Genomic DNA, 15698 nt, shown 5'->3' on the forward strand with positions numbered 1-15698 from the left:
GAAGGACCACCAATCCAGGAGTCTAGCAAATTCAAGCCAGAATTCAAGAAAGGAGGAAAACCATATGACAAAGCACCAAAGAAGGAATCTATGGCAGTGAAAGCAACTTCTGTGAAATTTCTAAAGAAAGAAGTTAATCAGGAAGACAACCAGAATGCTCCACGAGACAATCAGAACTCTTCCCGAGACATGGGGCAAAGAAGACTTACCTTGAAAGAAATGCAACAAAAGCAATACCCTTTCTTAGACTCTGATGTTTCAGGAATTTTTGATGACCTGCTCAAAGAAAAGCTTATCGAGTTGCCAGAAATGAAGCGACCAAATGAAGCAGGGAGGACAGACGATCCAAATTATTGCAAATACCATCGTCTGGTTGGGCACCCCATACATGATTGCTTCATCTTCAAAGACAGGGTCATGCGGTTAGCTCGAGAAGGGAAAATATCTCTTGAAGAAGACGTTAATACTGTAAATATGGTCTCCACCGACTTGAATGACATAATAGAAGGTATTGGAACCCTGTATGATACATCCAACCAAGTAGATGAAGAACCTGAAATAAACATGGAAGAAGACGATGATGCATTGGCAATCACATTCTCCAATGAAGACTTGCAACTTGGATTCGAACCTCATAACAGGCCATTGTTCGTGAGTTGTTATACACAGGAGCAAAAGGTCAATCGAATTCTCATCGATGGAGGCTCGGCAGTCAATATCTTGCCACTAAGGACTTTGAAGCAATTGGGAATCCAAGCAGAAGAGCTGTCAAACAGTCGATTGATGATTCAAGGTTTCAACCATGAAGGGCAAAGAGCTCTTGGAACTATAAGGCTGCGATTGCAGATGCAGGACATGGAGTCCACAGCGTTGCTTCATGTGATTGATGCAAGGACATCCTACAACATGCTTCTGGGTCGACCATGGCTTCATGAAAATGGTGTTATTCCTTCTACATTGCACCAATGCTTCAAATACTATCAAAATGGCACCGTAAGAAAAGTGGTTGGTGATCACAAACCTTTCACAGAAGCAGAGTCACATTTCGCCGATGCTCAATTCTATTTGGGAAGAACTAAAGCAACAATGGTGGAAAGAGATGTACCACAGGAGAAGTCAGGATCCCGCCAAGAGAAAGAATCTCGCCCAAAGATGGAAGGTTTCACCATCCCTTTGACTAAGATTGATGCCAAAAAGCCCATTCCTCAGTCACTCAAAGATTTTGCCCGACCAAAGCAAAGTGGCGCCACAGAACATGGAGATCTCTCAGACAAAGAACTCTCAAAACACTTTGGTCCGAAGGCATACAAACTCCTTGTGAATGCTGGATACAATCCCCAAGAAAGCTCCACGTCAAAGTCTTATGTGAGAAAAACTGCTAATACAAGCCAAAATCCCAAGGCAGGCTTGGGATACATGGTGCAAAACCCCATTCGTATTGCCATCAAGAGAGCCACTGCTAACTATGCTAGCACCAAGCAAATCCCGAAATCTTCAAGCAATCGGAGAACCCAAAGGGTTTCTGTTTTCAAAAGATTGGATGAAAGAAAAGCTCAATGAATATCTGTCTTTAAAAGGCTTGGCAAAGGCAAGTCATGGAAAAAGGACGTGACAAAAAGGGCCAATGAAGTGGACATAACAGAGAAGCTAAGGAGCTCGATTCCTTCTCGTATGAAGAGGTGTACCACTTTGCTCATATCATGTGGAAAAGAATTGAAGGCCAAAATGAAGACAATCATCTTTACACGGGACGCCGAAGATGATGAAGATAGAGAGAGTGTGGCTTCATCTTACTACATTACTAATGGTGCTAACAATCAAATTTCTCATACTACTCAAGGTCAAGTGCGTTGCGAGGATATTGTTACATCAAACCATATCACCTCATGTGAAGAAGTGGTTGTCGAAGAAGAAGACGCTGAAATAGCTCCTCAACAGTTTGAAGAAGGAGTTAAGGCTACTGTTGATGAATTGAGAGAAATTAATTTGGGCACTATTGAAGATCCACGACCCACTTACATCAGCGCGTTGCTGACCGTTGATGAGGAATACTCATATATCGAATTGCTCAAAGAATTCAAAGACATCTTTGCATGGTCTTATAAGGAAATGCCGGGGTTGAGCTCCAAGATAGCTGTTCATCATTTAGCCGTTAGAAAGGATGCACGACCAGTCAAGCAGGCCCAGCGCCGATTCCGACCAGAATTAGTTCCTCTAATTGAAGCTGAAGTGAACAAACTCATCAATGTGGGTTTTATTAGAGAAGTCAAATACCCAACATGGATTTCAAGCATTGTTCCAGTAAGAAAGAAAAATGGACAAATTCGTGTATGTGTTGACTTCAGGGACTTGAATGAAGCATGCCCCAAGGATGACTTTCCATTGCCAATTGTCGAATTGATGATCGATGCCACAACTGGGCATGAAGCATTAACCTTCATGGATGGATCTTCCGGTTACAATCAAATTCGCATGTCACCAAATGAGGAAGAGTTAACAGCATTTCGAACCCCGAAAGGAATCTATTGCTACAAAGTGATGCCGTTTGGGTTGAAGAACGCTGGTGCCACTTACCAAAGAGCCATGCAGAAGATATTTGATGATATACTCCATAAAAATGTTGAGTGTTACGTGGATGATTTGGTGGTTAAGTCCAAAAAATGAAACAATCACCTGCAAGATCTACGAATGATTTTTGAGCGACTGAGAAAGCATCAGTTGAAAATGAATCCATTAAAATGCGCATTTGGCGTCAAATCCGGCAAGTTTCTTGGGTTCATTGTTCGCCATCAGGGGATAGAAATTGAACAAGCAAAGATTGATGCCATACTAAAAATACCCGAACCTCGAAATATTCATGACCTGAAAAGTTTGCAAGGGAAGTTAGCATACTTACGAAGGTTTATTTCAAATTTAGCTGGAAGGTGTCAACCATTTAGCCGAATTATGAAGAAGAGTATACCATTCGAGTGGGATGAGTCATGTAGAAATGCTTTCAAGAACATCAAATCTTACTTGATGCAGCCTCCTGTATTAGCAGCACCTGTGCCAGGACGCCCCTTGATTTTATATATTGCTGCTCAAGAACGATCCATGGGAGCTTTGCTTGCGCAAGAGAATGAAGGTGGAAAAGAGAATGCATTATACTACTTGAGCAGGACAATGACACCAAATGAGTTGAAATATGCTCCAATTGAGAAGCTGTGTTTGGCATTGATTTTCTCTATCCAGAAGCTTAAGCATTATTTTCAAGCTCACACTGTCCGCCTCGTATCTAAGGCAAACCCTTTAAAGTTTGTGATGTCCAGACCTGTTCTATCTGACAGACTTGCACGTTGGTACCTCCAACTGCAACAATTTGAGATTGTGTATGTTCCTCAAAAGGCTGTGAAGGGACAAGTGTTGGCAGACTTCTTAGCAGACCACCCAATTCCTGCTGAATGGGAGCTAAGTGATGACCTCCCGGATGAAGATGCACTTGTAATCGATGTCGCCCTACCATGGTGGATGTTTTTCGATGGAGCATCTCATAAAGAAGGTGCTGGTGCCGGGATCGTGTTCGTGACACCAGAGCGTCAAGTGCTGCCATTTTCCTTCACTCTAACTGAGAATTGCTCTAACAATGTAGCAGAATATCAAGCTCTGATCCTCGGTTTGGAAATGGCGTTGAATATGCAACAATCTCACCTCAAGGTATATGGTGATTCTAAATTGGTGGTTAATCAAATACTTGGATTGTATGAAGTAAAGAAACCTGAATTATTGCCATACGTCAAGTATGCTCGCAAGATCATTGAGTGGCTTGGAGATGTGGAAATCGAACATGTTCCAAGAAGTGAAAATAAGCAAGCAGATGCCTTGGCTAAACTCGCGTCTACCATAGCTATGATCAGTGGCGAAATTCAAATTCCAGTGTGTGAAAGATGGGTTATACCACCTATTTTTGAAGAAGAGAAATGCGAAGAAATTGAAAGTCATCTCGTTGAGGTCTTCGAAATTGAGGAGGAAGATTGGCGCCAGCTGTTGGTCGATTACTTGAAGTATGATAAATTACCAAATGATCCACGTCGAAGGGTTGACATCCGACGACGCGCCACTCGTTTCATTTTCTTCAAAGGGACGCTTTATAGGAGGTCTTTTGATGGAGTATTTCTCAGGTGCCTAAGTAATGAGGAAGCTGCTAAAGCCATGGAAGAGGCGCATTCTGGCATTTGCGGTGCTCACCAGTCAGGTCCAAAGCTGCACTTCCGAATCAAGAGGATGGGCTACTACTGGCCAACCATGGTGAAAGATTGTCAAGATTATGCACAAAGATGTCAAGCTTGCCAATTTCATGCAAACCTCATCCATCAGCCGCCCGAACCACTACACCTCACGGTTGCGTCCTGGCCTTTTGATGCCTAGGGCATGGATGTTGTTGGTCCATTGACAAAATCATCAGGGGGGCATTTATACATTTTGGCAGCGACCGATTACTTCTCCAAGTGGGCTGAGGCGATATCATTAAGAGAAGTGAAGAAAGAGACCGTTGCTGAGTTTATCAAGACCAACATCATCTATCGCTATGGAGTTCCTCGCTACATCATAACTGATAATGGAACACCTTTCAGCAACACGGTGATAAACAAGCTTTGTGAAAAATTCGGCTTCAAGCAACGGAAGTCATCGATGTATAATGCACCAGCAAATGGGTTGGCTGAGGCATTCAACAAGACTTTGTGCAATTTGTTGAAGAAAATTGTTTCAAAATCAAAGCGTGACTGGCATGAACGTATTGGGGAAGCATTGTGGGCATATCGAACCACCTATAGAACTCCTACGCAGGCAACGCCTTACTCTTTGGTATATGGGGTTGAAGCTGTCATTCCTCTCGAGCAACAAATTCCCTCTTTGAGAATGGCCATTCAGGAAGGGCTAACTGAAGAAGAAAATGCACGTCTGCGTCTGGAGGAACTCGAAGCTCTAGATGAGAAAAGGCTGGAAGCTCAGCAAAAGTTAGAATGCTACCAAGCTCGCCTCTCAAAGTCTTTCAACAAGACGGTGCGAGTGCGTTCTTTTCAAGTTGGAGATTTGGTCCTCGCTGTGAGGAGGCCAATCGTTGTCACTCATCGTGTTGGAAACAAATTCGTATCAAGGTGGGATGGCCCATATGTTGTCAAGGAAGTCTACACAAACGGAGCATACAGGCTTCTTTCTGATGACAACGTCAGAGTTGGGCCTATCAACGACAAGTTCCTGAAACGTTACTATCCTTGAAAGGTGGTAGAAGTTGAAGCATGTACATATGTATATAGTTTGATAAAAAAAAAAAAAAGCCAAAAAAAAATGAAAAGCAGAAAAAGCCAAAAATGAGTCAGATGAAGAAAAGCAACAAAATGGAGTGTATGAAGACAGCTCCTTGACGCACGAGCCTAAACTGCATGTTACTCCTGGCCCGCATGAGTATAAACTGTGCACAGCACCCAATCTCAAACACTTGTTGATCCAATGAACTACGTTTTGACTTGATCCCTTTCAAAAGGGTACGTAGGCAGCTTAGATAATTTCTAAGTTCAGTCATAAGTTGTGTTTGACTCTTTTCAATTTATATCATCAAGTTATGATTTAAGTTGATTATGTGAAACCAAAAGACGTTTCATTCCAAAATAGCAAAAAAAAAAAAAAAAAAATCAAGTCATCAAAAGAAGCACAAGCATCGGAAGAAGATGTCAAAATATCCATGACAAACCAAATGAGAATCATCAAAAGAGGAATGATAAAAATGCAATATACTAAGCAAAAGGGTCTTGATCTCTCAAAATCTGCTGCATAGACTCTAGTGAAAGCTTCAAGGCTTCCAAATTCTTCAAGACCTCATCATTTCTCGAAGCCTCCTCAAGCTTGGCCAGGTCTTCCTTGAGTACCTTGACCTCACCACGAGTAGTCTTGAGTATCAGGCTTCGCTGCTCCAAAGACACCAACAATTCTTTCTTGCGTTTCTCCAACTCATCAAGATCCGCTTTTAAAGCATCACAATTCGCAGCATCCTTCTTCTCTTTGGCAAACTTCTCTTGAAGGCAAACCTTGACCTCTCGAACTTTGAGTGTGTGGCCTTCATTGATCTCATGAGAAGCCGACCTTACTTTATCAAAAGTGGTGGCTTTGGAGAATAGTTCATCAATACTATCTTCAAGGTTGGAAAGGTCAAGACCACAAATAATCTTCATACGGGAAAGGCCACTCCGTATCTCGTCTTCAAGCGCCGATAGAAACTCGACTTTGGTTCTCTCAACCTTGTCACGAAGCTTTCCCCAGATGATCCTGCAGCACGACTTGAGTTCATCATCGATCATGCGTGTGGCATTGAACTCAGAAGGCGCCCCACATGATGGCATTGGTCGGGGGCGGGATTGTTTAGCAAGACAAGGAATCTCGTTTGACTTATTGGATTCAATGGATACACAGTCGATTGGTGAGCCCTTCTCAAGATTATTTCCAAACACTTCTTTCAAAGTCTACAAAAGGGCAAGAAGAAGATGCAATTAGAATGTGAAATTATATATCAATACGAAAAGAAGATAAGAGATGAGGAAAGACCTTGTTCACATCGACATCCACTAGAGTTGGCTCTTCCTCAATGTGACCCTCGGCCGGTTTTGAGGACCCCGCAATTCTCTTCTTTTTCCAATTACGCTCAGAATTGCTACTACCAGAATCAGCTATGAGGGTGGTAGAGACGACCTTCCTCTTTCCATCTTTGGAGTTGATTGCTTCTTCCTGATCTTTTCTTTTAAAAGTGATATGAGCCGGAGAAGAGATTTTGTTTTCAGAAGAAAATCTGTACGTCATATCCCACCAAGTCTTATAGTCGACTGAACAATGTATCTTCATGTCCAAAGAAGATCGGGGAAAACATGCCCTTGATCGCGATCTGTGCAGCAAACACATGCGCCAAAGGTTGAGACCTTCTTCCAAAGACGTCCTTCGAATGTTCTGAGTAAGGCTGCTGGGTACGATTTGGTAATAGCCAAATTGACGGCTGAAGCGGTGAGGACCATAAGACTCCACGATGAAGTGGTCATCCAGCCGGCGAACCAAAAAACTCGAGCGAATAGCCATGAAGAAGCATTGCTCAATCTCTCTTGTATTTTCACCATCAACATAGAAAATGTCATCTTCCTTGGTGAATGTGGTACAATTCCAACGAATCGAATTGTACGACTGAATTCGTTCGCGGCACGCAACAGGCAGATAATACTTCGCAGCTCCTTCGCCTGAGTATAGAGTCATCCTGGCGACACCAAGGCTTCTTGGAAGGGGAATGTGAGTATTGAAATAGAGCGCTATCCAACCATATATGAAATGAAAGGGTAGCGTCACCGGGACAAGAGAAGGCTCCATAGAATTAGAGATAGTGTTCAACCCTTTGTAGATGCTGGCTAGAACTGGAGCTGTAAGGGCAACTTTCTGTTTGCACGCCATCAAACTTGCCATTTTGAAAGAGGTTGGTCTAATCGACATGGCGTCACCATCTGGAAAAACAAAGATACACAACCAGCAAGCTATATGAGCTGCCAAGTACATAGTGGTGTGATACTTGTCACTAGCATCAAGCTCGATGAATGGAGCCCTTTCTTCAGAAGACCATGATTGATGCGCTTCAAATGAACCACTCGGATTATGAGTCGATTTGGGGCGTTGAGATTTCTTTGCCCTGCGAGCAGGAGGATGAGAATACTTTGAAGCTTTCTTCGACCAAAATTTGATCCATTCATCGATAGAAACTGAGCTCTTAGGATCCTTGTCATCACGATGCTTAAGAGAATAGTAAGCAGAGAGTAAATATCTACAACTCAAGGGAATGAACGGGTTGCCAAACTGATCTTTGCCGAGAATCTCTTTCGCGCAGGGTTCAACCTCATCATACAGTGTCCCGGTACACGGAAGCCCTGATAGATACTGTAAATCCCATAGAGAAATAGACATCTCGCCAGATGAAGTGAGAATGGTGTTCGTCGCAGGACACCAAGCTTCACAGAACGCTTTAACCATCTCGGGCTGGCAATCATAAGTGAAAAGAGAGGCATAAACTGCATCATAGATACCAACAACTCGGAGTTCATTCCCGCAGCGGCTAAGGATATCTTCAGTCCACTCCCAATAGCCTTCAAAGAAATGAAATTCCCCACGAAAGCTTGTAACCCTTCCCCATTTGGCATCTTTATCGATGATCCTTCGCCTCAAAGTCAATAGAAAATTGGATTCCTTGCTTTGCCAAGGACGGGCCGGATGCAATGTATGAGCCTTCGACGCTTTGTTCAAACTGATCTCGCTGGTCCATTCCGACTGATATAGAGAATTCAAAAGTTTGGGCCAAGGTTTCACATAGTGGCCTATCAATGCCGGAAATACTCTTAGATGCATGCCCATTTCCGTCTCTTGCTCATCATCACTCAAAATCAGCAAATAGTCTTGACCCTTGACCGCAATATCTTTGAAGACCACCATCGTGACACTGCAAGGAAGCAACACATCCAGACTTAGAAATTTATTTGCATTTAAATAAAATGTGAATTAAATTCTAGTCAAGATAAAAGGAGGCAAGATTGAATTATATATATATATAAATATATATATATATATATATATAATAAAAAGGAGAAATTTAATCATTTAAAAAAAAAAAAAAAAGAGGCCACCACTCCTTGAATTATATATATATATATATATATATATATAGAAAGTCAATCATTAAAAAAAAAAAAAGGTAAAAAAAAAAAAAATCGGCCCACTCCTAAACTTTCAAAAAGAAGGCCCAATACCCATCTATTACTCCTTGAGAAAACAAAAGAAAATAAAAGCCCATCTCTCATTAAAAATGAAAGCCCATTGTTTTTTTTTTTTTTTTTTTTTCACAAAAATCGGCCCACTCCCTTTTCATTAAATGAAAAGCCCACCAAGCTCACTCTCTCTATGAAAATAGGGGCCCAATTCTCTCTCTATCTCTCCCTTCGCAGCGAACGGCAGTGTGCGAGAATTGGGGGATTCTTGCATGAGCGATGGACTTGGGCAAGAGAATCCGAGTGGTATTTAAGGATGACGACATTTTGAGCGAGACCCAGAAATTGGAGGGCTTCAACCGCAGCTGGGTTCTGCTGGAACCCCCCGCCACGACGCCATTTCCGACCTCGCCTCCCATCTGCTCCACGCTTTTCAACTCCACCAATCCTGCCCCCATGGTCTCCCCTCTCACTGCCGCTTCGCTCATCTGCGATCACCAGAACACGCACAAGAAGGAGCGGCAGCAGCTCAAGCGCGCCCAGCTGCAGGCCAGCCGCGACACCGCCGCCTCCTACATGCGCAACCCCATGGTCTCCCCCTCTCACTGCCGCTTCTCTCATCTTAAAAAAAAAAAACGCAGATCAAGAACTAGCAAATGGTAGTTCATGGTGGTACCTCTAGCTGCCGAAAATAAAGTCACCGACCACCGTCCCTCGGACCGAACACCGGCGTCCATCTCCAAGCTGTACGGAGTCTCTGTTATAGCTGTTCACCGCTCGACACAAAGCCGAAGCCAAATACCACCACCGCGCTCCAAGCCCGTTTCAGTAGCTGCCGCAAGGCTCCACAGTCGTCTCTCGCCTTCGACACCATGCGGTTCGTTGCCGTTCGCTGCTGCCAAAGACCGGCGAGTAAGTAGCCTGGAGTCTCCGTTGTCGCAACTTGTCCCGGCACACTCACGACAATGCTCGCTGCTTCTCCGCCTAGCCAAAACCAATCCAGCAAAAGAAGCCAAAGCCGCGGTCATGATATTATTTGATGAAATATAGCAACGATAACAAGCATGGGATGAAGTTTTAAGACTTGGCAAAACGCAGCAGCAATAAGCACACAATGAAGGTTTCTTGCGGATACCTGGATAGTAAAATATCAAATTTTGATGAATGGAAAGCTCACAAATACAGTAGAAGCATACTATACACAGAGTTAAAAGGGAGCATGTCATGCATGATCTAAAGTTGAAAGGAGGATCAGAGGTTGCAAGAGAATTTTACTTCGAAGCCTCTACTACAAAGCTTGATCTCTCCTTCTTCGCCGGAACTACTGACAGCACACATCGTCGACGGCACTCGACGAAATCAGCAGGAACTACTGACAGCACACATCGTCGACGACACTCGACGAAATTAGCAGGAACTCGACAGCTATGTCAGCGAAACAAATGGTACATCAAAAAAGAGAACACCATAAGTGTTCAAATGGCACGAGCTCAAGAAAAAGAGGAAAGAGAGGTGAGAAGATCCACTTTGATGAAGTTCGGTCGTTCCCTGCCAACGTTGTTCCTACCGCCGTTAATCACAAATGATAAACCAAGCTGTCGGTGATTCATCAACAGATGACAAAAACGCAATAAGTTAGCAGCCATTCACACCATCGTCTCCGGCAAGTCGCCACCTAAGAAACGAGAAAACGAGGCACCGCTGCCCCTACCCTATCCATGCAGAGAACAAATAAGAATGATGAAATAACAGCTTGTAGTAAGCCAAAGACAGAAGCTCGAAATGAAAGAGAAATGGTGAAAATGAACCAACCTCGACGTAATACGGTTTCTGCATCGTCAATACAGCCCTTTCGCTGCTCGAAAACTCTCGACCTCTTTCGCCGGCGCCTTACGAAAACAGCAACAAGCTAAGTTCTCATCCTCCGATCACCTTCGACCCTTCGGCGACACTCCGCGAGAACTAGAAGTAAGCCTAGCTTCGTTTTAAGAACTATAGCTATGGCTACTATGGCTATCGAAGGAGAACTCTTAGAGCAGGCTGCGTAGAAGATGATAAAGAGGGATTGCTCTGGCTATGAAATACAAGAGAATGCACACTGCCCAAGTTCAGATGGAATGAAACTAATGACAGAAGAAGGATTTATTTATAGGCAGAGATAGCTACCAAATCCCTGAACTTAGCCGCCGAAGAGTGGAGTTCCAGCTATTCTTCCAGCTATGAAAGGCCCTTCAAAGCAAGCTGCCAAAGCTTAAAAATGACTACATTTAATACAACGAAGGACGTTTATTTGCTGTCAAAAGTGCTTATACACAGCTGAAAAGCTAAAGTTGTTGCATGGGGTCATAAATGGGCCTAATGATTCAAGTTGATTTGAACAAAACTCATGCAAAATGGGCCAAGTTGATTAAGCCCAATATGTCATGCTTTGATGAGTTCCATGTGATATAATCAAGAATTTTACTCGAATGATTCAAGTATAAAACCCAAACTTTAATTAGTGGGCTAGGATGCTATATAGCCCAAGTTGTTAAATTAAAAAAAAAAAAAAAAATTGAAGCACTCCTAAATACGAGTATAAACTATTTACAAAGTTCAAGAAATTCAAGAACTCCTGAATACGAGTATAAACTATTTACAAAATTCAAAGAAATTCAAGAACTCCTAAATACGAGTATAAACTATTTATAAATCCAAAGAAATTGAAGAACTCCTAAATACGAGTATAAACTATTTACAAAATTCAAAGAAATTCGAAAACTCCTGAATACGAGTATAAACTATTTACAAAGTCAAAAGTGAAATCCAAAGAAATTGAAGAACTCCTAAATACGAGTATAAACTATTTAAAATTTCAAAATCAAATGAAGAACTCCTAAATATGAGTATAAACTATTTACAAAATTCAAAATCAAGAACTCCGCGATAAGAGTTTAAACTATCAAGATATATTTCGAGACTCGTCTATTACCAAAGACGTTTCGTCCATAAACAAGTCTCGATGGGGCAATTTGTAGACAATTAAATTGTCGTCGAATTAAATCATGCCACGTGTAAATTCATGAATTAAATATTCAATTATATTTTCTATTTTATTAAATAGGATTTTATTCCTAATTAAATAGATATATATGATTAATATTTAATAAAATGAATTAATGGGCTTATTGGCCACTTAAGGCCCTAAGGCCCATGCATGAAGGCCCAAAGCCCATAAAGCCCACGAAGCCCATCTCTAAAATCTATAAATAGAGGTGTTGGGGTGCTCATTATCACAACGTGAAGGAACGGAAGATTGAAGAGCATAAGAATTCTCTCTAGTATCACAAGTAGAAGAGGCGAAGAATTGGAGAGTTCAAGTATTCAAGTATCTTGAAGAATTCTATCTAACGTTCAAGTCTCCTTCAAATCTTCAATCGTTTGAGTATTCAAATCTTCAAGTATCCTTCGAATCTTCAAGTATTTGAACATTCAAATCTTCAAGTATCCTTCAAAATCTTCAAGTATTCAAGTATCTTCAAATCTTCGAGTATTTCTTCAAATGTTCAAGTATTCCTGCGAATCTTTGAAGTGATCTTCAAGTATCCAAAGAAATCAAGTTCAAAAGCTTCAAGGCATTCTTACAAATTCTAAGAATGTTCTTAAATCAAATCAAGTTCAATGTTCAATCCAAAATCATGATTTAAGTCCTTTGGATTGGCGTCATCAAAACAAGTATTTCAAGAACCTTCGAGCTTGTTCAAGAATCAAATGGAAGAGAAGAATCAGAGGATTAACTAGAGATTGTAACCCGCTTAAATCTATCTTCAAATCTATCAAATTATATTTGTAACGCATTTTGTATTTTATCAAATTGAAATACAAAAATTTGTGTTTACACCTATATGTATCTATGTGGAATATGTATCTCTATATAATATGGTTGAATTACACTATAAATTGCATGTACTTTGGTGGTAATAAATTGCACTGAAATTGTGTTCTATCTAAGATTCGAATTCAAATCAACAAAAATATAGATTTTACGACTTATATCGGTAAAAAAAAATACCAAAATTTACAATCAATTAACGCCTCAAAGAATACATGTACAAATTTTCTTTTTCGTCCGTTCCATAAAAATATGCATACTCCATTTATAATAATAATTCTCTCACTAAACATCATAATCAATGTGGGACTGTTTCTCCACTCACACTACATTTTACATGATTTCTTAAAATTCGTATTATCTCATACTATGCATGTTTTTATGAGACAAACATTTTAGTATATGATTTCTTAAAACTCGTATCGTCTCATACTATGCATATTTTTATGAGACGGATAAAATAATAATCATTAGATAATTTTTTTTTTCAAGATCTTGATCATTATGATTTCATATTGGGAGTAATAAATAAATAAATAAATAAATAAATAAAACCGACACATTTCACTACAAGAAAACTGGTCGAACACCGACGGATATCACCGAAGGAAAATAGTCCGTCGGTAAATACCGACGGATCACCGACGGACCGTCATCCGGCAACATCGCCGGAGCCGGCATCTATTTCCGATGAAAATACCGACGGACTACCGACGGAATCGCTACCGACGGACAATATCCGTCGGTAAATTCTATATTTTTGATTTTAATAATTATTTTTATTTTTTACCGACGGAATACCGACGGAAAATCTACCGACGGATTAAACTCCGTCGGAAAATTGGGTAATTTTGAATTTAATAATTATTTTTATATTTTACCGACGGATTACCGACGGAATATTCCGTCGGTAATTTCAATAAATATTATTATTTTTATTTTTTTTTATTTTTTTTATTTTTTTTTATTTTAAATTATTTTTTTAAAATTAGTACCGACGGATAAAGTCCGTCGGTAAATTATTTTTTTATTATTTTATTATTTTTACTTTTTATTATTTATTTTTTTATTTTTATTTTTTATTTTTTTTATTTTAAATTATTTTTAATTAATTTTCTATATTATTATTTTTAAATTATTGCAAATATTTTAAAATTGATACTAATTTTTAGCAATAATATTTTCTCCTTTTAATAAACGATAATATTAATTTTTTTTATTATCTTAAATTCGATCATATATTTACCGTTATTCTTTCGCCGGCACCACAAGTCTTAGATATCATCTCGACATATTCTAAGGTTATGAATAAATGATATTGTATATTGAAATAGAGTTTAAATGAATTAATAGGTGCTAGTTATATCAATAATACGCGTGTTCTCTACTGGCGACCACTCGAAAGAAACTTGAAGGTTAAGCGTGCTTGACTCAGAGCACTAGTAAGATGGGTGACCCACTGGAAAGTTGGCCAAATCATATGCAATTAAATTCAAAATACATTAGAAATACGAAATACTTGTAGAATACGAAGATAGGTTGATTTAAAAAAAAAAAAAATTAATAATTAAAAATAATAATTAATTTACCGACGGAAAATTCCGTCGGTAATCCGTCGGTAAACGCGCCACCTACCACGGCCAACGCCGGCGTCGGAGACTTACCGACGGCGATGTCCGTCGGTACCCACCGACGGACAGAAAAAATCCGTCGGTAAATCATTTACCGACGAGCGTTTCAACGACGGGTGAAATCCGTCGGTAATCCGTCGGTATCTCCATTTACCGACGGAATTTTGATGCTTACCGACGGAATATTCCGTCGGTGTTCGGCCAGATTCTGGTTGTGTTTCATCTTTCGAGAACTTAAAACATAAAATAATATAAAAAAATTATCCATTTCGTTTAAGGAATATAGAATTACACATACACCATTTTTTTTTTTTTTGAAGGAATACACCAAAAATTTAACCAATATAGAATCACACATGCACAAAAAATGTGGTGCCGACACATTTCTCAACCCTTAAAAACCATTTTCGAAATCACATTGCCAAAAAAAATGAATTATCAACAAAACAAGAAGGATAATATCAAAAGTTATATGGCTTCTATATCACAAGCACAAGCCCCGGCAACAAAATGGCAGCCATGAAAACCGGAATCTGAAGCAACGGCGAGGCCGAAGCGGCCTGGACCGGAATGGCGCCGAAAACCGTGGGATAGGAGGGGGCGGAGGCGGCCGGTGCGGAAGCCGGCTCGTCTTCGTCGACGAAAGATCCATTCCCAGAGACAAAAATGTGAAGCTTCTGAGATTTGGCGCAGTGGCCATCGGCGGCGCTGGTGAAGTAGAAATTGCCGGCTTGGGTAATATTGAAAAGGGAGTTGCCATTGTTCATGTACGAGATCGGATCTGTGAGGTTGCAGCTGTCGTAAGATTCCTTTCTCACTTGGATCACGGAATCTTGGCTGGGAGGGTACAAGAAAACTGCACAAACACACAATCACATTTTAGTCTAGTCTTTCATATATATATATATATAGAGAGAGAGAGAGTAAGAATTAATATGATGTAGTTACAGAGAGAATCTCCAATGTTGAGGCCATGGAACTTGGTAGCCCAGTTGGTGTAAACTTTTGGGTTGGAGGAGGTGGGAATGCCCCAAGCATCTAAGCCTCCAACTTGGTAGCTGCTGCACAGCACTTGTTTGGTTTGGATTGAGAGGAACACAATGAGGGTGCAAAATAGATTTGATTTTGGAGAGCCCATTTTGAGTTTTTTTTTTGGGTTTCTTAATCTTGAATTTTGAGGAGATATAGATCTAAGTGGCTTGAGGGATCTATATGTATCTATGTAGGATATGTATCTATATATATGGTTAGAGTTTCACCACAAGTTGCATTAAACCCGTATAAAGGAATTATAGTTTGGTGATAATAAATTGCATTGAAATTATGATTTATTTGAAAGTTGAATTCAAAACAATAAAATTGTACTCCCGTCCTCCATATTTATGCATATATTTCTTTTTTAGAATGTCCTCTAAATTTATGCATACTCTATTTTTT

At 40.3% G+C, this 15698-nt stretch overlaps 3 protein-coding genes across 3 annotated transcripts; 1 reads left to right on the top strand and 2 right to left on the bottom strand.

Annotated features, from left to right (window-relative positions):
• The first annotated feature begins 2688 nt into the window (after positions 1–2688).
• On the top strand, positions 2689–4404 carry LOC131026177 (uncharacterized). The gene has a single exon (XM_057955948.1). It carries the CDS (start codon positions 2689–2691, stop codon positions 4402–4404), a length of 1716 nt encoding a protein of 571 aa, XP_057811931.1.
• A 1330-nt stretch (positions 4405–5734) lies between these two features.
• LOC131025397 (uncharacterized) lies at positions 5735–8554 on the bottom strand. The gene is made up of 2 exons (XM_057955138.1): positions 6577–8554; positions 5735–6494 (listed from the first exon to the last, which is right to left on the bottom strand). The coding sequence occupies exons 1-2, from the start codon at positions 8485–8487 to the stop codon at positions 5772–5774; spliced, it is 2634 nt and encodes an 877-aa protein (XP_057811121.1). The 5' UTR covers positions 8488–8554; the 3' UTR covers positions 5735–5771.
• Positions 8555–14508: 5954 nt separating this feature from the next.
• Positions 14509–15542, bottom strand: LOC131025398 (early nodulin-like protein 8). Its single transcript, XM_057955139.1, has 2 exons — positions 15210–15542; positions 14509–15117 (listed from the first exon to the last, which is right to left on the bottom strand). Exons 1-2 carry the CDS (start codon positions 15397–15399, stop codon positions 14741–14743), a joined length of 567 nt encoding a protein of 188 aa, XP_057811122.1. The 5' UTR covers positions 15400–15542; the 3' UTR covers positions 14509–14740.
• Positions 15543–15698: the final 156 nt, after the last annotated feature.

The sequence above is a fragment of the Salvia miltiorrhiza genome, chromosome 5, assembly GCF_028751815.1.
Source record: "Salvia miltiorrhiza cultivar Shanhuang (shh) chromosome 5, IMPLAD_Smil_shh, whole genome shotgun sequence".
NCBI lineage: Eukaryota > Viridiplantae > Streptophyta > Magnoliopsida > Lamiales > Lamiaceae > Salvia > Salvia miltiorrhiza.

Excerpts from the sequence above, each read along its gene's own strand:
- LOC131025397 (XM_057955138.1), bottom strand. The coding sequence starts at position 8,487 with ATGGTGGTCTTCAAAGATATTGCGGTCAAGGGTCAAGACTATTTGCTG. Across the intron at positions 6,495-6,576 it reads TGGATGTCGATGTGAACAAG|ACTTTGAAAGAAGTGTTTGG; the intron begins GTCTTTCCTCAT and ends GCCCTTTTGTAG.
- LOC131026177 (XM_057955948.1), top strand. The coding sequence starts at position 2,689 with ATGATTTTTGAGCGACTGAGAAAGCATCAGTTGAAAATGAATCCATTA.
- LOC131025398 (XM_057955139.1), bottom strand. The coding sequence starts at position 15,399 with ATGGGCTCTCCAAAATCAAATCTATTTTGCACCCTCATTGTGTTCCTC. Across the intron at positions 15,118-15,209 it reads CAACATTGGAGATTCTCTCT|TTTTCTTGTACCCTCCCAGC; the intron begins GTAACTACATCA and ends GTGTTTGTGCAG.